Source organism: Cyprinus carpio, chromosome B21 (genome assembly GCF_018340385.1).
Source record: "Cyprinus carpio isolate SPL01 chromosome B21, ASM1834038v1, whole genome shotgun sequence".
Taxonomy (NCBI): Eukaryota; Metazoa; Chordata; class Actinopteri; order Cypriniformes; family Cyprinidae; genus Cyprinus; species Cyprinus carpio.
Genome location: NC_056617.1, coordinates 4,168,280 through 4,191,632, shown reverse-complemented (window position 1 = coordinate 4,191,632; position 23,353 = coordinate 4,168,280). Strand labels below are relative to the sequence as shown.

General features: G+C 40.1%; 1 protein-coding gene across 3 annotated transcripts; it reads left to right on the top strand.

Annotated features, from left to right (window-relative positions):
• Positions 1 to 768: 768 nt before the first annotated feature.
• Positions 769 to 23,239, top strand: LOC109058099 (protein transport protein Sec16A-like). 3 transcript variants are annotated; one of them, XM_042748212.1, is made up of 31 exons: positions 769 to 912; positions 3,840 to 6,759; positions 6,873 to 7,006; positions 7,372 to 7,466; positions 7,558 to 7,675; positions 7,755 to 7,941; positions 8,020 to 8,188; positions 9,029 to 9,171; positions 9,523 to 9,584; positions 9,692 to 9,830; positions 9,941 to 10,180; positions 10,356 to 10,453; positions 10,543 to 10,624; positions 10,711 to 10,828; positions 10,913 to 11,024; positions 11,130 to 11,235; positions 11,874 to 12,014; positions 12,097 to 12,210; positions 13,103 to 13,277; positions 13,364 to 13,755; positions 14,098 to 14,145; positions 18,206 to 18,367; positions 18,463 to 18,543; positions 18,637 to 18,693; positions 18,780 to 18,900; positions 19,535 to 19,675; positions 19,749 to 19,837; positions 20,261 to 20,314; positions 20,699 to 20,758; positions 21,105 to 21,182; positions 22,242 to 23,239. In XM_042748212.1, exons 2-31 carry the CDS (start codon positions 3,889 to 3,891, stop codon positions 22,305 to 22,307), a joined length of 6,453 nt encoding a protein of 2,150 aa, XP_042604146.1. In that variant the 5' UTR covers positions 769 to 912; positions 3,840 to 3,888; the 3' UTR covers positions 22,308 to 23,239. The 3 variants fall into 3 exon arrangements, with proteins under 3 accessions (XP_042604146.1, XP_042604145.1, XP_042604147.1); XM_042748211.1 differs by having other exon boundaries at positions 7,752 to 7,941; XM_042748213.1 differs by lacking the exon at positions 20,699 to 20,758 and having other exon boundaries at positions 7,752 to 7,941.
• Positions 23,240 to 23,353: the final 114 nt, after the last annotated feature.

Here is a 23,353-nt window from a genome sequence, read left to right as displayed (position 1 = left end):
AGAGTGAGGAAAAGGGCTCAGAAAATCACTCTGGATCCCTCTCATCCAAGTTACCCCATCTTTGAACTTTTGCCATCTGGTCGGCGCTTCAGAGCCACAAATACCAAGACAGTCAGGCACAAGAACAATTTCTTCCCCCATGCAATCTACCTCATGAACAGTTAAATGTTCCCCACTTATGTAATAAAAATGTGCAATATTCTTATATTTATCTGTTACCCCTCCATCCAAGTACATCCCTGCATCTCACTCTCTGTGTACTGGAAGCTTACGTCACTAAAACAAATTCCTTGTATGAGCAAGCATACTTGGCAATAAAGCTCTTTCTGTTTCTGATTCAGATTATTTACTTTGATAATGTAATCTAAAAATATTGAAAGGATTTTGAGAAACTGTATGGCAGAATTAAAATCTGCTCTTTGACAGTATGGGATTTATTTTAGAGAAATATGTCGAATTAGTTCCAAATCTGAGAGAATAACCAGTGGACCTCTTGCTCACGCTTGTTTATGTGCAAAACATTTAATTAATTAATTTCACTCCGAGATCAACAGAGGGCGCCATTAAGCTGTAAGCCAGTCAGGAAAGCATCATAGACTGTATAAAAACGGCCAGCATTTGATTTGATAACAATGCTGTGAGCGTAAAATTAATGCAGTACTTGTATCACAGCTCGGACTAAGTAAATTGTGGTACTTATGTAATATTTTATGTTTATTTTTTTGTCGTTTATGGGGCGGGGCCAAACGGGAACTATCCATGACGTCACATGTACACGTCTCCAAGCAGGACGCGCTCGGCCAAGATGGCGGACGAGTGTCAGCCGCGGTGTCCTGCACTTTTTTGAGAAGCTCCAGCTGTTCTCGTATCGAGTTTTGTTTGTATCTGGGCATCTCGACTGGAAGATAACGGGTAAGAGATCCCTTATGGAGCAGTATGTTTGGGGGGCGGACAATTCTGTGGTTTGAAGGATTAACTGTAGTTTTTAGCATGCTAACGGCTAGTGGCCCAGTCAGCTGTCACCTGTAATTCCTCGCATCCTCTATTTACATTTCTTATGTTGATTCCTTTGTGTTTCTTCTCGTGACCTTTCTAAATTGTACTGTCTAGGTCTGTAGTTACATTAACAGGCTTCATTGGTTAGTTACGTTGTGGTTTAGCTACTGATTTTCTGCTCGATTTACACTGCTTTAAGTTTATTTATTGTGTATGTTTTGTTTTGACAGTTTTGTCCACTAAGCGCCGTGATCCACATTTATGGCATTACATTTTTTATGTGTATTTTCAATACATCGGTGCAAAAGCTGTTTTAAGTAGATTTGTTGATGTAGTTATAGAGACAGGAATTAAAGACCAGGATGTGACATCAGTGGGTTAAATCCAGTGAGGGGCGCTATACGTGTCCGTCTTAAAGCCGGATGTAATGCAGTATATTGCAACATTCTTTCTATATATGCATCTTGTGTTTTTTATTAAAAAAAATGTTTAATGCTTTTTGGTGCAGATGAGAGTGTTATGTGTCATCAAAATCTCAGCAGACAACAATTAGACTATTATATGGCACCTCAACTGAATTATCAGCCCTTGGGCTCCAGAAATACCATTATGTCCTTTCTGTCTGGCCACAGTATTGTTAACAATCGGTTCAAATGCAGTGTTATATCCGTGTGTTTTGTGATCCATAATGGCTAAAAGTGTAAACAGAGACAAGATCACCATGGATGTGGAGTATCTGTTTGGACACTTACTCATTCTTCGCATTGTTTGTATTTCCCTCAATTCAGATCAAGACTGAAATGTCAAATTAAAGTATGAGAACTATAGATGACCAACATAATGTTAAAAACTACCATATATTTGAGCTTCTTCAAAGTTGCCACCCTTTCTGCAAAGAGCTTTCTAAAAAAATATTAAGTGCAGTTATACTGCCATTCGAAAGTTTGGAGCATTTATTTGATAAAATAAATAAATAAAAACAGTAGTAATTTGAAATATGATTCAAATTAAATAATTATTTTCCATTTGATTATATTTCAAATGTAATTTATTCCAGTAATGGCAAAGCTGAATTTTCAGCATCATTACCCCAGTCTTTATTGTCACATGATCCTTAAAAAAATCATTCTAAAATATGCTGATTTAATGCTTAGGAAACATTTATTCTTATTATCAATGTTTTTTTGAAACCATGATACATTATTTGATGAAGAGAATGTTCAAAAGATCAGCATTTATTTGTTATAGAATTTTTAATTTTTAATAACATTATAAATGTCTTTGCCGTCACATCCTTGCTGAATAAGTATTAATCACTAGTGTTAATATCTTTCAAAAAATAATCTTACTGATGCCAAACTTTTATAGTACAGTAGTGTATGTTTGTCTAGAAAATTAACTTCAAGCATGTAAGCATAATATTTAAATTCAAATGGTTTTAAACATAATAGGAAATATTATATTCTGTAAAATGTGTCCAAATGCTTGAGCAATGCTGTATTTGTCACAGTGGTGTTGTTTTGGTCGCAGTTGGTGTGACTGTGAACATTGTTGTTTAATGATAAACAGTGTATTTTCATAATCAGAATCTGATTATATCCCCTGTGGTTGTAGATTAAACTGTGTAGAGATGAGGCCCCCTGCTTTTAAAAAATGTCTGACAGGTTTCAAAGTTCAGTGTAACTTAATGCACATTTCTAACACCCGGCCCGCAGTGTGCCTAATATTAGGTTTCTGATCGTGGTGACTGTTCATATGCCATAGAGGAGTACTGCAGTCTTTTCACCTGCTCATCATAAAGTTTATAATCTCTGATGGTGTTGTAATGTTTGTTAAAGAGGAGAAACTTGGTTTTAACTTCAAAATCAAAATTGATGCTTCTTTCACAAATGATCATATTTTATAAAACAGCTACATGTCTTTTTCATGAATTGGTGAGACACTCTGTTTGCAACCCTCTACGGACACCTTGGCAAAAGAATTGCCATTGGCTAGTAAATTTTTTAGTTTAATCACCAGTCTAAAATTAAATATTTGATATTCTATTTTATATATTTTTTACATATATATGAAGATTTAGTCACATATGTGAGTGATTTACTCGCATTGTAGAGGGTTGATTTGTGTCTGCTAGTGATACTTTGGTGTGTACTTTTACAGGGATGCCACATTGCCCCTATGTTGACATTCTCACCAAATGATGTTTAAAGCAGAATGGTCATTGTTATTTTAGCTGAGCAGCTATTAGCAGTATTAAAGGGTTAGTTCACCCAAAAATGAAAATTCTGTCATTAATTACTCACCCTCATGTTGTTTCAAACCCTTAAGAGCTTCGTTCATCTTCAGAACACAGATTAAGATATTTGTGATGGAATCTGAGAGCTGTCTGACCCTCCCATAGACAGCAACACAACTGAAATGTTCCCATGTCCAAAAACGTAGCAAGGAGATCTGTAAAATAATGCATGTGACATCAGTGGTTCATCCGCAATGAATCATCTATATGAATCTACGAGAATACTTTTTGTGCGCAAAAGAAAAAGTAACAACTTTATTCAACAGTTCATCTCCTCAGCATCACCCTGTAAACAGCATATGCTCTTCTGTGTCAGCTGCATCACGCCAGATAGGATTCCATCAAAAATATCTTAATTTCTGTTCCGAAGATGAACGAAGGTCTTACAGGTTTGAAACGACATGAGGGTGATTAATTAATGACAGAATTTTAATTTTTGGGTTTAACCCTTTAACTGAACTTTAGATATGTGTTCACATGATGCATGTTGATAAGATGGTAAAACCATACAATCATATGGTATATACTTATACTTTTTCAACTATAGGGAGATCTCCAGTAAGTGTAAACACTTTGGAGACCTGTGAGTGTAAACAATGCAGCCCCCTCCTCGGACAGCTCCTCCTGGAGCTAGTGGACCACCACCTCCCTCCGGTGGACCCAATGCTTTCAGAAGAACCAGACCTCACAAGCATGGGGCTGCAGCTGCTATGACACCGGCTGCCCCCTCCACGCAACCAGTGACTGATCCATTTGCCTTTGGAAGACAAAGTTTTTTGCCCATGGCAGGGGGCAGCCAAGCTCCTCTCACAAACAGCAACCCACTTCCTATGCAAGGTCCTCCCCTGCCCGGGTTTAACCCGATGATACCACCACAAGGGACAACACCAGGAGCAGCGCAGGCAGACTCTCCTGGCCCACCACCAAGAATTTTTACACCACAACCTGTTCCCCTAGGGCCGACACCAAGCTCTAACCCTCTACCTGCAGAACCAGGATACTTTAATTCCCAAGAACCAATGGCCTACATAGCACAATTGCCTAACCCTGCTCCTTCCTTTAGCTCTAGTTCATCAAATCCACCCTCCACTGGCCCAACACCTCCAGTTCAATCCCAGACTCCTTTTCAATCCCAGCCAACACCTCCCCTACCTTCTCACTGGGTGCCTGACCACAGAAGCCGCCCACCTTCTGTTCAGAACTACTTTCAGCCAACTAGTGATCTCCCATCTCAGCCTTTTCAAGCTCAAGCCCCACCTCCTTTGCCCTCTCCCCACACAGCCCGACCAGTGACGCAATCTCAGAATCAAGGTCAGTCAGCTCAGCCAAATGTTACTGGGCCTGCTGCAACTCATGGGAGTCATTTCCCGGCTCAGAATTACTTCAGTCAGTCAGGTGGACCCTCAGAGCCATGGTTCAATCAAAACCCACAGGATCCATCTCAGCGTGCCTGTCCTGTCTCCTACTCTGAAGTTCCCAGTGATTCCGGAACTATCTCAATGTTCTTTAGGGGCAATGATGTTGAAAATGAAGAAACTCTGTCAGGTGAGGGACGTGTAAATGGGATTCAACACCCTTTCCATTCGACAACTGAGTTCTCTGGTCCATATTTGAATGACACTGGTAACATTCGAGCTGGGGCAGGACCATGTGATTCTGTGGAGAATCAGGAATGTGTTCCAAACCAGGAAGTACTGCCTAGTGAGCCTCCTCCAGGCCATTCCTTTGAGGGGGTGCCTAATTTGGAGACACCTGACACTGGTCCTCGTCTTGCACGCTCTTCAAGTGTTTCATCCAGCTACAGTAATGTCAGTCACAGCAGTGGTCACGGTCCTCACAGTGGCAGCCACATCCCTCGGCGACAGCAAGGTGTTGTGGGAACATTTATCCAACAGGAAAGTCCCCGCCCACCAGATCACCCTCCTTTGCATCCCTCCACTGGTGGATATTTTGAACAGATAGACTGCAACCCAGCTGCAGAGGCAAGTCCTACTTTCCCAACTCCTAGCCCACCTAAACCAGTAGGTGTGTTCCAAGCAAGTGCAAATTCTTCCTTTGAGCCTGTTCGCTCACATGGTGTAGGAGTTCGACCTGCTGAGGTTGATCGTGCACGTGTGGTCATGGAAAAGGGTGGATGTGACATGCAGCCTGTCAACCTAGAACAACCCCCAGACAACTTGGAGACCATTTACTTACCGGAACGCCGACCCTCATCTCGAGCTCAGGGAGCACGACGCCCCATTGAGAGTCCTGCTACTACACTCTGGGCTCAAAATGACACTGCCAGTCTAGGTGCTAACATACTGTTAGCCCCTGCAGCGCCCTCTCTGGCTGCAACATTTGTTCCAGCACATCCCTTGGAAGTCATCCAGCCACCGGAGGATGGCCCTCTTGATTTGCATCCAACAAAGCCAGATCCACAGCCTCCCTCTGAAAACATGGAAATTCCCCCAGACTCCACACCTCAGGCAAGTTTGGGATATGCCTCCTTGCTGGTAACCTCGCCTCCCGTTGAGGCCCTGAACCAGCCTGTGTTGATTGCGCCACCTTCCAGTTTGGTTTCCTCTCAAAACCTCTCACAACCCTCCAATCAGACAAGTCCTCGAGAGACAGCAACACCTGTGCACCCACCACCTCAGTCTTCTGAGATCAATCAAATGCCTCAGAATTCCCCTCCAATGAATCAGCCACAGCCTCTTTTCTCTCAGACACTAGTAAACTTCAGCACTTCTTCCACTCAAGGTATCTTGAATCTAGCACAAGAGACAAAAGATGTTCAGCCCTCTGTTCAAGCACCCCGACCCGTTCTCTCAAGGGCTCAGTCTCTTAGAAGTGATAACCAGTATCTTCCGCCTTCTGTTTCTCAAGCTCAGACTTCTGCCCCTGCCACCAGTCACAATGAATCTTCAAATTATGAGCTGCTTGATTTTTCTATGCATCAACCACAGTCCATGAATCAGGCAGTCCCAGCTGTCTCTCAGTCTGCCCATCCTGCGGGCTTGGTGAATAACACACACGGCTTTTACCTGCAGGTCACCAAAGATGCACAGCAGGGTGGGCAGTCTGACAGCGAACCTCTGCCCCTTCAGCAGATCTCTAACCCCCCACGACCCTCCAGCAACCAACCCAACAATGATCCGACTCACACCTCCTACCCTGCCCATCCACCTCCAGCTCAACACCAGCCTCCTCCACAGTTCCCTCCAGCTCAATCTGGTGCCCCTCCTGGATCTGGATTTGCCTCTTACCCACCCCAGTCTGGGAACTCTGCCCCCCAGCCACTTCAAGAACCCCAAAGACCTTCTTCATCTCTAGGTGGTCAGTCAGGCTACGGTGCTCCTCCTGCGATGCCACCTGGTCCGGGATATGCAGGGTACTACCCAGGACCCTACCCTGAGTACCAGAATGGAAGACCGCCTTATCCACCCCAGTACCCTATGGATCCCAGATCTCAAAGTTACTATCAGGTGCAGTGATATAATGATCTAGTGTGTTGCCACCTAACAAAGCTTCTAAATGCTAGACTTAAAACATGACTTAGTCAAATATTTATATTTTTCTGTATGTTTAAATTTTGTAGGATGATCCCTACCGTAGAGGAGATCCGCGATACGGCTGGTATGATGGACAAAATCCTGGTTACCGGGAAGCTGAACGTCAACCAGAGAGGCCAAGTTCTAGAACCAGCCAATACTCAGACAGACCCAATTCCAGGTCAGGTCATTCACCCTCTTTCTGACACTTTGAGGCTGTTTTTACACATGGTCTCTATTGCTTGGTCGCATTCAGAGTTTCTAACCCTGATTCTGTTCACGTTGCACATTTGGGTCCAAACCGTGCTAAGCTTGCATACCATAACTTGCCAGCAGCAGCTGTTTACCAGTAGAATTTTTGATTTTACACCATAACTTCACGTGCACAAAATGGTTCCTGAATACAGCACTTCAACTGTAGACCAATATTTTAGTCCTACCTAGAATCTGATGTAAGTCTTTAGCAGCAAACGCCGCAGTTTAAAATCATCCTTAGACTGAGCATTTTGTACTTTTGTTTTTAACTTTTTAAATTTTTGATCGTAGACAGGGGTATCAAGAAGACCTTTCTAGACCCAGCCGTAGTGCCTATGATGACTACTATGCAAACTACTATAAAAGACAGTATGATGCCTATGGAGGTAAAGACAGCAGACACTTTTTCTCAATGTACCCAAGGGTTAAATGTGGTATCGGTTGTGTTCTTATGAGTGTGTATTTGTGTGCACTCAGATAGGAGCAGGTGGTATGATCCAAATGCTGCTTATGATCCACGCTACAGAGCCTACTATGACCAAGCATATGGCTGGTACTATGGAGATGCCTACTACAACCAACAATATCAAAACAGGTACACAAATACACTTGTGCAGTCAATGTTTTTGTACATGCTGACACCTCTCTAACTGAGTTTTCATGGCTGCTAGCAGAAAAGAGGGCTATGATGATCCATGGCGGTATTACCCTGGCTATGACTCTAGCTTTGATGATGAGTGCCGCAGACGCGAGCCATACGTCGACGATTTTGATCGCCGTTCGGTTCACAGTGAACAGTCAGCACACAGTGTGCATTCATCACACAGTCGGCGCAGTAGCTTCAGCTCACGGTCACAACAGGTCTGTGCATGTTTTACATATTTTTGTGCCGGACTATGTGTCTATGCAATGTGTATAACTAATTTCTTCTTTGTACAGAGTCAAGTGTATAGAAGTCAACCAGATTTGGTCAATGCAGCCTATGATGCCACTGGTATGACTTTTCCAGCGGATTACACCTACAGCCAGTATCCTAACCCTTCAGATACTGTAGATTACAGTCAGATTCCTTACTCTACCGACAACACCTGGACTGCCCCAGAGCAGCGTAAGTATTACACACAAAGCACAATGTCTACCATAATGTTGCATTTAATGTTGGGATTTTCTTTATGAGCCACAGCCTTCTGTGTTTTCATTATAAACTTTTTACAAGATACTACTCATTTATCTGATTTATTGCTTGACACAATGTTTTTTTAGTATCATTAATCTACTGTTATGGTTTTTGTTATAATTTTGGAAAAAAAATAATAATTTATTTTCTTTTTAATTTCAATTTAGTTTTGTAATTTATATTTAAATTTTGTTATTTAGAAAAAAAATTATCCAAAGCAACTTACAAATGAGGACAATAGAAGCAATCAAAACCAACAAAAGAGCAATGATATGCAAGTGCTATATTAGTATATTATTATAGTGTTATATTTCAATTTCACAAAGAAACGTGCAGCATTTTGTCCAAGCAATAAAAAAGGACACATTTAATTTATAATTTGTCTTAAATCTCATTTTGTTAAAAATAAATCGTGAATCGAATCGTGAGTTGAGTGAAACGTTACATCCCTAAGTAAAATGAAAATAAGAAATGCTGTCTTAACAGCTAGCTAAAATAAAATGTATGTATTTTTTATATTTTATTTTATTTCAGTTAATATATTTTTTCCAGTAATTACTATTATTTTTTTTAATGGTTTTAGTTAACAGTAATAACCATGGCTTGACATAAGTGTTTCCCAGCATTCTCTGTAGCATTAAAATACTTAAAGCATCAATTTTACACTTAATGCACATGCATTAATTAAAGCTTCCTGATTTTTTGGGGGAAGTAAAATGATCATGAACCATATTTCTCTGTATCTTTCTCTCATTTTGTTTTCTTTCTCAGCTCCTCCAAGGCCGTTGACCCCAGAGAAGTTTTCTGTTCCTCATCGCTGTGCTCGGTTTGGTCCTGCTGGTCAGCTGATCCTTGTCCAACCCAACCTGCCCTCTGCTGGTCAGCCTACACTTGTGGAAATCCACAGTATGGAGGTAACAATTGAATCAAGAGTTGATTCCAAATATCCTGATATATAAATCAGTTGCGAGTCATCACTGATATCTATAGAATTTAAGATTTTTTTTTTTAAACAACCTTTTTATAAAAAATTCCCATATAAAAACACACACATTAAAAAAAAAAAATACAAATATATATATATATAAATATATATATATTACGCTTAAAAAAAAAAAGTAGCACCTTGCAACTGATTGAGATACCTTGCAATTAGATGTATTTTTGTTTAACTTTGTCCTTGATCCACAACATTGCAGTTTTGTTATATATTATTATTATTATTGTTATTGGCATCTGATATCTTGGCTGTGATATTATTCCAGACAATACTGCAGGATTCTCCAGAGCAGTCAGAAATGCGTTCGTTCCCTGGCCCGCTCGTCAAGTAAGAGTCATCCTTTATTTACGGAACAAAGGTGTATACTCTGACAGTGTTAGAGCCACGTACACAGTCAAACAATCCAGTCATCATCTTTGTGTGTATGTCCACAGAGAGGAGACTCATAAGGTGGATGTCATAAAGTTTGCTCAGAACAAAGCCCAAGAGTGTTTGCGAAATGATGACCTCATCGACAAAGACTCCGCCTACCTCATCTGGGAGTTCATTGTGCTGCTGTGCCGCCAAAATGGGGTGAGTGTTTGTGCAGCCCTAACCTTAGCTAAGAGTGTGTATCGTGTTAGGTTGCTTGTACGATACCAATAAGTTTAAGCATACTGAATAGTTTTTTGTCTTTGTTTTAGACTGTAGTGGGCACAGACATCGCTGACCTGTTGCTAAAGGAGCATCGCTCTGTCTGGTTGCCGGGAAAATCACCCAATGAGGCTAATCTTATTGACTTCAACAACGAAGCAATAGAGCATGCCGAGGAGGAAGAGGCGGGGCCAATATCCCTTCTTTCAGACACTTTAATGGGCGTGCCAGAGAATGTTGGCAAGGAGACAGAGCGTTTCAGAGAACTTCTACTATTCGGCCGCAAGAAGGCAAGACAAACTGCATGATTTTTTTCCCCATTCAGGCATATAGAGAATTTTTTTCTTTCTGTTCCTTAGCTGATCACATGCCTGCATATTGTTTTATATGGATGTAAATTGTGCTTTTTCTGACTGACAAAACCATAGTGGAAAGATAATTGAGAAGTTTGTGTATGTTTGTTAGGACGCTCTGGAGTCTGCTATGAAGAATGGCCTGTGGGGTCACGCGCTGTTATTGGCCAGTAAGATGGACAACAGAACACACGCCCGTGTCATGACCAGGTAAACCACATCTACTTAAAATGACCTATGGCTGTGTGCTTTCAAAGCAACAAATAGGGCTAAATTGTGTTCATATTTGTCATTTTCAGATTTGCCAACAGCCTGCCTATTAACGACCCTCTTCAGACGGTGTACCAGCTCATGTCAGGACGAATGCCAGCTGCTGCTACTGTATGAGAGTTTGTTCATGTTGGATGTGTAAATATAGTCATTTATACAATACTTGTCTTCAAATACCACTTCTGTTTCTCCAACAGTGTTGCGGAGATGAGAAATGGGGCGACTGGCGACCTCACCTGGCCATGATGCTTTCCAACCTCACACACACTCTGGATCTTGACACCCGCACCATTTCCACCATGGGGGACACTTTAGGTATATAAACGTAGATGCAAAGCATACACACATTTTGTATATGCAGCACTGGATCTGTAGTCAAGACTATACTGTGTTTCACAGCATCTAAAGGTCTAGTAGATGCAGCCCATTTCTGTTACCTGATGGCTCAAGTGGGTTTCGGCGTGTACACCAAGAAAAGTACCAAGATGGTCCTTATCGGCTCCAATCACAGGTGTGTAATAACACATACAGTTAATTACAGATATGTATGCATACAAACTGTACACATCAAGGACAATAGGTGCACTAACACCTATTTACTCTGTCTCTCTCCCAGCTTGCCATTTTTGAAGTTCTGCTCATCAGAGGCGATTCAGCGGACAGAATCGTATGAATACGCTCAGTCTCTTTGCTCTCAGCCTCTCTCTCTGCCAAACTTCCAGGTGAGACAAACACATAACATGTATTCACTCCACTAGGAATGTTTTCACAGAACTAGTTAGTGGCTGACTATTACTGACTATTATAGATGCTCTGTATATATAGGCTAGTTCAGTCTATCGGTACTAGGGCTGCACAGTATACCAAAACAAAAATCGATATTGCGATAGGGCTCAATGCAATAGACAAATTGTGATAGCTGCGATAATTCATTGAATATATGCAGTGCATGTTTCAGATTGAAGTGCCAAGCTGTGTTTATTTAAAGGTCATGATCCTCTGTTTCAGCGCCTTATAGTGGCTTGGTTCATTTACTGTGAATCGAGCTGATTTGAGAAGCCAGAAGAGCATATCATGAGCTGTACCTGTGTAAATGAACACAGTGCCACACTTCATTCTGAAACCAGCAGTGCATATATTTATTTGCAGACAAATACCAAAATGAAAAACTTAATGGAATTGAAAATTAAGAAATTCATATGTAAATATTAGTATTGTTATTTTACATTTGGACTTTAGTTATTTCTATTATCTTTATTAAATACTTGACTTAGATATTATACGGTATAATAGTATTGGTGCAAAAAAAAGTCCACACAAGTACAGGGAAGTCATGACCTTTACCCTTTGACCTATACAGGTGTTCAAGTTCATCTACGCGTGTCGACTGGCGGAGGCGGGACTCTGTGCTCAGGCCTTCCATTACTGTGAGGTCATCTCGCGCACCCTGCTGAGCTTACCTGAGTACTACTCAGCTGTGTTCATCAGTCAGCTCATACAGGTACACAAATTAACACGCATCAGAGGATTCTGCCTTTGAGTTTACGTTTCTGCCTAATCCATCTTCTCGTGTTTGATTACAGATGTCTCTGAGGTTGAGGTTTTTTGACCCTCAGCTGAAGGAGAGACCAGAGCAGGAGTTGTTTATAGAGCCTGATTGGTTACTGCATCTTAGACAACTAGATGGACAGATCAAGGTGTGTGTGTGTGTTTTCTTTTATCCATAAGTCATCACGCCAGTGATGCGCACTGCTCTGTTCCTGTTAATTACCAGTAAATTAATCATTTACTCTTCGAATTCACGACATGATATTAAATAGGGCTGATAAGTGAAAAAAAAAAAATCAAAAATCACGATATGAATTAGTGGGATTATGAAATCTCTAAGGCTTTGATTTATTTAAATAAATATGTGTGTTTCAGAGTGATGCATGTCATTGTGTTCATTTACATGTTCATTTATTATTATTATTATTAAATGCACTATTTTACAGTGAATTAGTATTACATTAGAAAAAAGTTTACATTTTTATTTTATAATAAAATCATAATTTTTATTATTATTAATTATATTGATGCATAATTGCAACCTTTACCAAATTGTGCAGTCCTGCAAGAAACTGTCATACACCTTGAGCTCTTAAAAAAAATCCTTTGCAATAAATGCAAAACCATTTTAAATTACAGTAGCAATTTTTAACAGAAACAAAAAAATATACATTTTGCCCAAATCAACAATGTCTATAATATTTTTTCTTATTATTAAAGAAATAAAACTAAACAAATTAATAATCATACTCATCATCTTAACAATAGTTTTTTAATATAATTATATTGATACGTTATTGTTGAATGTTAGACAAAATTGTACAGTCCTGCATAAAAGCACAGCAAACCTGGAGATCTTTTTTTTTTTAATCACATTTTAAATTAGTCACAATTTTATGAGGAAAAAAGAATCTCAATTGCATTTTTCCCCCATCTCTATCAGCCCTACCAGAGATACTTGTCAGTAAAGTAATGCACATATATTTGTGTACGTTCACATTAGACTGTGTTCCGATCACGTGCATGTTGTTGTCCCATCAGGATGGTGCGATCACCTTACGTGCAGATCGCAGCACCCCACAGCTTTATCCCTGCAGTACACCCAGTTCAGAAGACCAGTGCAGCCAATCTGACCTCTCGACTCTGAATCCTGATCCCCACAATCCTCTCATGACCTCCCTTTTGCCCCCAGCTGGTGTTCAACTCATGCCACCAGGTATGTCCCATTAGAGAATGTGAACTGAAGAAGAATCTATTTTGATTCTATGATCGTTTACCATCCTCTTTTATTGTCTCCATTAGCTCCTCCCACTATTCTTCAGGATGGGGCGGTTCCTCTTCAGCAGGCCCCTCCTCAGGGTGAAAGTGTTCCATTCTACCCAATTGCCCCGGGGCCACCACAGCCAAACTTTGCAGCACCGTTCCACCCTGAAATGCATGAGCAATACATGCCCATGCCACCCCAACAAATACCACAGCAAATGCCCCATCAAATGCCCCCACAATTTCCGACGTACAGCCCTGCAGAAATGCCTCCACAGATGCCACCAGGAATGCCACCTCAGATGCCCCCGCCAATGCCAGGGGCTGAACATGGCTCCATCCCTTCCTCTCCTCAGCAGTTTCCCCAGTCGTCTCCCACGTTCACTGCCCCTCCTCCACAAGGGAAGGACTTCTATGAAATGGCACGCATGGTGAGTTAGAAAAAGCTAGAAACACAGTATTCCTATTTAGTGCAACAACTAACTCTGGCTGTTATTATTTTTATAAGTAATGGCTTACATAAAATGCAGCGTCATTACTTTTAATGGAATATAACACATTAGTTATGTTTCGCATTTTCTTGGGTTTTGTTGCCTGTTACTCCAAATTGACTGCCACCGCCAGTGTTGGGTTATATTGCTTTTAAAATGCATCACATTGTATTACTCATGCAAAGAGTAGATTGTGATAAATATTGAATTTGTATGGAATAAAACACTTATAGTATGTTCTATGAAATGTATTAAACTGTTTCCTCTTGTTGTTTTTTTAAGGGCCCAGGCAGAAGATCAAGAAGCACTTCACAGTCGTCAGTGCAACTGGTATAGTCTATACATATACATACACACACACACAGTACCAAATATATGTTTTTTTTATTGTAAATTAATACTTCAATTAAGCAAAATCACAGTAAAGACCTTTATGATGTTACTAAAGATTTCTATTCATAATAGATGCTGCTCATTTGAACTTTACATAAGATAAAATGAAACTGCACAACTGTGTTCAACACTGATAATAATCAGAAATGTTTCTTGAGCAGCAAATCAGCAAATTAAAATGATTTCTGAAAGATCATGTGACACTGAAGACTGGAGTAGTGATGGTGTAAATTCAGCTTTGATCACAAGAATAAATAAAAAAATTTAATATATTCAAACATTTCACAATATTACTGTTTATACTATATATTTGATCAAATAAATGTAGCCTTGGTGAGCAGAAGAGACTTTCAAATACTATTTAAAAATTTACCAACCACACATTTTTTAAAATAAGTGTTTAATCTAGGGCTGCACAATTAATCTAAATTTTATCGCAAAGGCAATAAATCGCGATAAGGCAGAAGCTGCGATTGTCATGCATATCTTTCGAGACAAGATGGTGGCGCGAACACATTGCGAGGCTCAGCGTCTTACCAGATTTCAGACAATAGTGTTAATTAACCTGGTTATTTCCGTCGTGTTCGCGCGATTCAGTTATGCGAACTACAGCTATAGTAAACAGTCACTTTTGGACATCAACAAACGGTGTTCCAACATAGTTTTAGATCATCCTTTCGACTAAAGCAAACTCCCGCCGGAGCTACAGAGATCACTGCAGACAAGCGGATCTCTCGCACTGACCCGGAAGTGTTTGTCGTCTGCATCAAGATCGTAAACAAAGATGGGGAAAGCGTGGAGGGCTGCGTGCTAAGGTAAGGCTAAACCCACATCGACCAGCTCTGCCCAGCATCTTCCTTGCCAATGTACGGTCTCTGATGAACAAGATGGACGAACTAAAGATCTGGACCCTCACACAGAAATGGCTTATGGACTGCAATGTTATGTTCTTCACTGAAACATGGCTCTGTAATGATGTCCCAAACAGCATGGTGCATATGGATGGACGCTCTTTCTTCAGGGCTGACAGAGTAGCAGCAACCTCTGGTAAAAACAAGGGTGGTGGAGTATGCATTTATGTAAACAAATCATGGTGTACAGACCCTGTCATTGTTGATACCTACTGCTCTGCTGATCTGGAGTTCCAAATTATCAAGTGCAGGCCATTCTATCTACCACGTGAGTTTACTCGCATTGTTGCTGCTGCAGTTTATGTACCGACGGACGCTAATGCTAATGTGGCTATGAAAAAACTTTGGGCTGCTATTAGCAAATTACAAACCTTGCACCCGGATGGGGCAAATGTGTGAAACCTACAATAAGAACTGTTAAAATCTGGCCGAAAGGTGCTGACTCCACTCTTCAACATCAATTCCAGCACACAGACTGGAGTGAGTTTGCTACCAAGGCCACCACAATCTCTCAGATCAACATTGACACTTATACCAACTCTGTCTTGGAGCACATCAACAGATGTGTGGGCAGAGTGACCACACACACAGGAAAAAAATTACCCAATCAGAAGCCCTGGATGAACAGAGAGGTTCGCCTCCTGCTCAAAGCAAGAGATGCAGCCTTCAGGTCTGGAGACCGGGAGGCTTACAGCTCAGCCAGAGCCAACCTGAGGAAGGGTATCTGCCAGGCCAAACTCGCACACAAACAGAGGATTGAAGAACACTTCAGATCCCTGGCGTATGTGGCAAGGCATACAAACTATCATAAACCACAAACCACCCAGCACTGTGACTCCCTCCAGCTCTGCCTCCCTCCCTGACAAGCTCAATCACTTTTATGCTCGTTTTGATCAAAATAATGAGACCTCCCTCAAAGCTGAGCATCAACCCAATGAACTGCCTCTCACACTCTCCACCTCAGATGTTTACTCCACTCTGTGTAAGGTGAATGCACGGAAGGCAGCTGACCCTGACGGAATACCTGGTTGTGTGCTTAAAGCCTGTGCGGAGCAGCTGACTGAGGTCTTCATGGAAAATTTCAATCTGTCCTTGGCCCAAACAACTGTCCTCACTAGTTTCAAAACCTCCACCATCGTGCCAGTACCGAAGCACTCCTCTGCCTTGGTTCTTAACAACTTCCGTCCTGTCACACTCACCCCCATCATTGCCAAATGCTTTGAGAGGCTGGTTGCATCCCACTTAAAATTCTGTCTCCCTGCTACACTAGACCCATTCCAATTTGCCTATTGCCACGACAGGTCAACTCTGCCCTCACCCACCTGGACAGTCAAAATACATGTGAGAATGCTGTTCATTGATTTCAGTTCTGCATTTAACACTGTAATCCCCTCCAAGTTGATCTCCAAGCTCAGCCAGCTTGGAATCAGCACATCCCTCTGCAACTGGATTCTAGATAAGTTAGATAACCTCTCCTCCTCCATCATTACCTTGAACACCGGCATGCCACAGGGCTGCGTACTGAGCCCTCTTCTGTACTCCCTTTTCACCCATGACTGCGTTCCTGTTTATGGCTCCAGCACCATAATCAAATTTCGTAGATGACACCACGGTGGTAGGTCTGATCAAAATTGATGATGAGTCAGCCAGTGAGTATGCTCTCAATGGTAGGCTCAGGAAGAGCTTCTTCCCCCAGGCTGTGACCCTTCTGAACTCTACACCACCAATCTAACCTGCACCTGCTTTTGACTCCTAACCCTGTGGTTGTGGGTTCGAGTTAAATGCAGAGTATGAATTCTGAGTATGGGTCACCATACTTTGCTGTATGTCACATCACTTCACTTCTCTTCTCTTCACTTCACTTCACTTCTCTTCACTTACTGCACTGGTCACAGTACTTTACATACATGTATTTGCACTACTCATATTTTGCACAGACTGCACATTGTTCAAGCTATTACACTGTAAACTGTCTAACATTGTTACTGTACAAAGCACAGTAAACTATTTCTATAAAAATATTATTGCTCTACTGATATTTTGCATAGAATACATTGTTTAACAATACTATTGTACACTCAACCAACTGTATTTATTACCACTGTCTTATGTTGCTGCTGTTCATAGTGTAAATATAATCCTACACTGCATTCCTATTTATATTCTGTACATACTCTGCTTAATACTGTATATAGCAACTCCACTGTACATTCTGTAAATCATAGCTTCACTTATTCTGCACTTATATGTATATAAAACACTATATTCTTGCACTTCTGGTTAGATGCTAACTGCATTTCATTAGGTCTGTTCTTGTACTCTGCATAATGACAATAAAGTTGAATCTAATCTAATTTCAGTGAAGCACAGTTCTGTGATCAGCAGTAAATCTTCATCCGAAGGCCAGAGGGCGCTCTGGCACTGAAAATCCAAATATGCCCCTAAGAAGAAATCCAGGAATCACTGCAACTGATTAAACAGAAGATTTAACTGCTTTCATTGATTCAGCGTGACTAATAAGCACACGACTATGACAATATATGGTTTATATGGTTCTTATAATTATAATTTTCATCATAATAAAGTATATCAATAATGAAATGCTAATTGACATAGCCATTATCACTGCTAAGAATACAATGGAATATTGTGTGCCTTAATTATTCTGTTTAAGAAGCCACATCATCTCACAGAAGGATTTATTTCAAACACTCAACTGACGTTATGAAGTGAGTTTGGAGTTCAAACATTATATTAAATGTGGTATTTTCACATGCTCTCAGATGGAGCAGCATTTACTACACAGAGCCGTAGTTACGCAAACAGCTGCCATTATTGCGAACAATTTAGTCGATTTCATAATCCTACAATTATATCGTCTGTGATTATGAACACGATTTTTGAATAGCTTGTCAAAGAACTACGGCTCTGTGTAGTAAATGCTGCTCCACCTAAAAGCAGGTGATGGAGATTTACTGCTAATCACAGAACCGGCTTTACTGACAAAATGTGCATGACAATCGCGATTAATCGCGTTCGATTAATTGCGCAGCCCTAGTTTAATCAAATGTTGTCTTGATTTGCAGACATCAGGTCGTCGGTCTCGCACAACGTCGGAATCATCCAATCATTCTGGACGAGAGCACAGCAGTTCTCTAGTCAATCAGGGCTCTCCACCCCCGCCTCCTATCCCAGAGGCTCCACCACAGGACGAACCCAAGAAGACCAAGAAAGACTCTCCCAAAAAAGTACATACTCGCATATAGACACATACAGCCACCCACTGGACATGCACTAGAAAATCTTTCATTTGAAATGAATGTTGCATTTCATTCTTCATCAGGGAGCGAGTGGCGGCTGGCTGACCTGGCTGTATCCAAAACGAAAAAACGAAGCACATCTGCCAGACGACAAGAACAAATCTGTAGGCACCTACTTCCTACAACATCCCGCTCTCTCTCATGATCAGCTTGTCTTGTTTCGTAGCATTGATTAAGAGAATGCTTTGATTTTTCAGATTGTGTGGGATGAAAAGAAGCAGAAATGGGTGAACCTGGATGAGCCAGAGGAGGAGGTACCGCATAGGAATTCATGCATTTCAAATGCTGTATTGCATTGTGCATGTATCGTTGTGAATGATGGTATTTGTGTCCGTTTCAGAGCAAACCCCCTCCTCCTCCACCCACCGGCTTCCCCAAAGCTCCAATGGGCGGGATGGTGCCACCAGGAGTGGGTGGTCCAGCAGGGGGTCCACCAGTGAATATGTTCTCCAGGAGAGCAGGTGTGTCACCTTTTCTTTTCCTAATTAATACTTTGTGAATAATCTGTCCATTTATTCATCCTCTAGTTAAATTATAAATATGTAGTGCCTCCGAAATACTGTAAAACTGTCATTGCTGCAGTGTTGTTTTTGTTAACTTAAACTAAAATCATTAAAAATAAATTTAGTTAATTGAAAGAAAGCTTATAAAATTAATAAAATGTCAAAAGCACTTGACGTTAATTTTAAAAATATAAATAACAATGAAAAAATAAAAATCCTAAATATTAATAAATGCTATATAATACTGAAATAAACTGTACCAAATACATTATCATTTTTAAATGAAACTAAAACAATAAAAATCAATAGTTGAAAATAGAGGCATTTTAAAAACTAAATGGACATGAAAAAGAATGTACCAAAAATACAATATGTAGTAATAAACTGCAATATTTATCTATGTATGTTTTATTGAAATATTCAAAAATATAAAATGGCTCACCGGCACGTTGATAAGGTGAACAAACTGATGAATTGGACAGTTTTACCAAACTGATTCATGAAAATTAATCAAACTTCCCATGCAGTTTAAAGCAAAGACACTATGAAAGTGCTCTTGGCTGTTTAGTGAGAGTTTTTGTGTGTGTTTCAGGCACTAAGAGCCGTTATGTGGATGTGTTGAATCCCGGTCGTAGAGGATCTAAACCGGCCGCTGTTGTACCGCCTCCTGCTGATCTATTTGCTCCTCTCGCACCCATGGCCATGCCAGCCAACCTCTTTACTCCAGCTGCAGGTGTGTATTTGTGCATCAGTGTGTTCTGTATATCAGTGTATGTCTGTGTGAAGTCTAACACTGCTGTTTTCAGCCCTAGATGAGCAGCAGCAGCCGATGGAGGGAAGCGTTCCAGACGCCGGTGGAGAAAACACAGAGCAGACTAGTGCCACAGTGCCACAGGTACACACTATCAATATAATTTGACTATACTTTTGTCCCACAACTGGGATTGTTCAGCTTATTTTTCTTTGCACATTAGCAGCACACAGCAGTTTGAGTCTCAGTGAAACATCGCCTTGTTTTTTGGGGGGTTTTGGTTACATGTATAGCAGTGGAAAAAATTTTGGTACTTTGGTAAAAAAAAATTTTGTACATTTTAAATCCAAATTAAATTCCCATTAATCACTCTCTCACTGCCATAATCCAGGCATACTGTAGTTTATTATTATAATTATTTATTATTTTCATTACTGAATTCATTATTCATTGCTGCATTCCAGCAAATATATATTTTTAATAAAATGAATTTTATTGAATCGTAATAATTCTGAGCAGACATGCTTTCAATACACATCTGCTATAATGAATGTGTTTTCCATCTAGATGTTTAATCCGAATGCTTTGCCTCCCGGCCCGGAGGGGACACAGTCTGGAGAGGTCAGATCCTCCTTTGATACCTTATCACTTCTCCTTTAAAGCTGCTTCATCCTGTCACGCCCCACTCCTTCACCCATGAATGCATATTAACACGGTTATAACCACACATATGCTCACTTGTACACTTACTACCTCTGAAACACACACACATTGTAACTTGCATCTCTAACTGTATTCTATGATTATGAGCTTTGATTATGATCACACAGAGAGCATGAGTGTGTGGGAGCGTGTCTGAGGACTACACGCTGCTGAGGCGTGATGTAATCCTATTTTAATGAATGACGAGATGTGTGATTTAAGATGGCGCTGCATGGGATTAATTGGGGTTTGTGGTGTTTTTGTTTGTTTGTTTGTTTGTTTCATTTATTCCTGCTGTTCTAGCTGTCACGTTCTAGCTCAATGAGTTCTCTATCACGAGAAGTGAGTCAGCATTTAAATCAGGTACTTTCAGCTGGTTCTTATCTGAAATACATATGCATAGTAAAACACATTCACACATGCTGTCTGCACGCTTCTAACATCACACAATTATAGCCACACCTCCAGCACGGCACCTGTATGTGTCACCAGCAGCCCAGACTGAGTAACCGGCCAATAGGAAGGGCTCTTGGATTTCAGAGGCGTGCTGAAGTTTGAGGCTCCGCCCCCTTTTGGTGCACAACATATTAACCAATCACGTGCTGCATGCTAATCATGACTTTCAGTGGGCATGGCTGTCTGTATCCATGGTGATGGGTAGTGATGTTGCTCTCCTGTCCAAATAGTAATCGCAAATGTGTTCTCATAGGTTCCTGCTCAGCCGCCAATGCAAGGAGCTCCGCCTGCAGGAGGCGTGACCTTTTATAACCCCTCCCAGTTTGCGCAGGTAAGAATCACAAGGGACATTTAAGGTGATTAAGTGTTGTTATTGTCATTAACTTAAACTATTGCAAAATCAATAGCAAAAGCAATTAGAAATGTTGTTTGTGCAACTAACCGAATAAAATGTTGAAGTATTAAAATTACTCAAATGAAAAGTGAAATAAAATGAAATGGAATCTAAAAAGAAATATTTTGCAAAAATGTACATAAAAGTGACTAAAACCTAAACTAAAATGAAAAAGAAATATGAATTAAAAACCCGAAGGAAATATTAAAAAGATAGAAAAAATAATAAAAACGACAAAGCACTTAAATTTATTAAAACAAACTATTACATTTAAATGAAAATTGAAAATATGAAATAATATAAATAAAATAATTTAAAATGAAAAGTGAAAATATAAATATAAATATAAAAGATAATGCAAAATATTAGTAGTATTTTAATAATTTTAAAAATAACACTGCCAAATACATTAAAATATTTAATGTAAGAAAGAAAGTTTTTTTTTATAAAACGGACAGTAAAATCTAGTTGAAAATAATCAAGGGATACACTAAATGAGCATAAAGAAGGATGATATTTGTAGCATTACAACAAAACATAATGAATAAACAAAAAAAAAAAACATGAATAGATATCAGCATATGTCCCACGGAACATTAGCTACAAAATTAGGAAGGACAATAGTCTTGTATTTCTAAATTGCATACACTTCCAGAAAATACCTTTGGACATTGGATAAAACCAGGTAGAATTTTTTTTTTTTTTTTTTTTTTTTTTTTTTAAGTTTTGATAGAATTTAAAAAAATTTTTATTACATTTTATTAAATTTGTTTTAAATTATGAAACTCATTGAATTATAGGAATAGAACTCTGGTACTGTAAGTGGAGATTTCTCCAAACTCATTTAGGCCTTCTATACAGATGCAAATAGATAAAATGCAATAAAATAAACATTAAAGTATATTTTGGATGTTTTCTTTTCACTAGTCTGAATCAATGTATGAAAAAAACAATGGTTTTGCCGTAGAAACAAACATGTCTCTCTGTCTTTATCAGTCTGTTCCCACAAGCCGTGCTCGATCTGGTCGTCTGGGACAGAGAGGATACCCAACAATCAAATAAGAGCATCACTGTAGTTCTAGATCAAACTGTGGTTCTAGACCAGATCGGACTGAAGTTTGCTTCCTGCCTGGACTCCTGGAAGCGCTGGCATGCAGCCCTCAGCCGCCCGAATAACGTCATCATCGCTGTCATGATCATGGTTTGCCCATCCGTGCTGAAGTTGGAGCGAATGAATCGGACTCGTCATCATCTGTTTCTTCTTCTAGACTCATCATACCCATTACAGTCTAACTCTACCGTCTTGTTCTGCATTTGTACGGACCAGCGGCGCGTCCTCAATGTGAGCAGTGTGAATATAAGTGCAATATGTTGATTTTTAGCCCTGTGTAGATTGATTTCCTTTAGTAGTCTGCTCATTTCAGCAGGGTGAGTGTGAGTGTGTTTGCATGCGTGAGTGGGGAGGAAATGTGGGCGTGTCTTGCTGATGGACGCCAGCCAATGCATGAGTTAGAGGGTGGTCTGACCTGTTGTCATGGGAACAGTGCAGTGTACCAGAATGTTTTAGATATTTATTAAGCTTCCGGTCGAAACACCATTGCCGGACAGGAACCGTACATCAGAGTGAGTTTGTGTACCCTCTCATCTCTTTTACCGTCTCCTGAATGAATCCTTAATTTTGCCAGTAGCAAAGAATCATACATTTATATGATTTACCAAAATCCTGTGATCATTGTGCGTGTTTTGCTCATAAAATATCATTTATTATTTTCCTGGCTTCATCTCGCTCTCTGATCGGTCGTCTTCGTGTCTCTTAATCACATGCTGTTTTTGCTTTGCTCGTTCCGGGGTCCTTGTTCCCATGGTAACAGCGGGGTTTTGTAATTCCAAAGGTCAGCTCTGTTTGAAGGAAGCTCTGACTTTTCCAATGTGTTTAGAAATTGACTGTACAATTCTTGATAAAGTGATAATAAAGATATTTTTGAGCTCTTTAATGTTCCATATTATTTCATAATACAGTTATTATGAGGTTAATATTAGGTCTGCATGCATGATCCTTTAAAAGAATCAGTATTTAAAAAAATATCAATTATTTACCATTCAAAACG

Coding starts and splice junctions, on each gene's coding strand:
- LOC109058099 (XM_042748211.1), top strand. CDS start 3,889: ATGCAGCCCCCTCCTCGGACAGCTCCTCCTGGAGCTAGTGGACCACCA. Junction 10,625..10,710: donor GAATGCCAGCTGCTGCTACT/GTATGAGAGTTT, acceptor TTTCTCCAACAG/TGTTGCGGAGATGAGAAATG. Junction 14,146..18,205: donor CACAGTCGTCAGTGCAACTG/GTATAGTCTATA, acceptor CTTGATTTGCAG/ACATCAGGTCGTCGGTCTCG.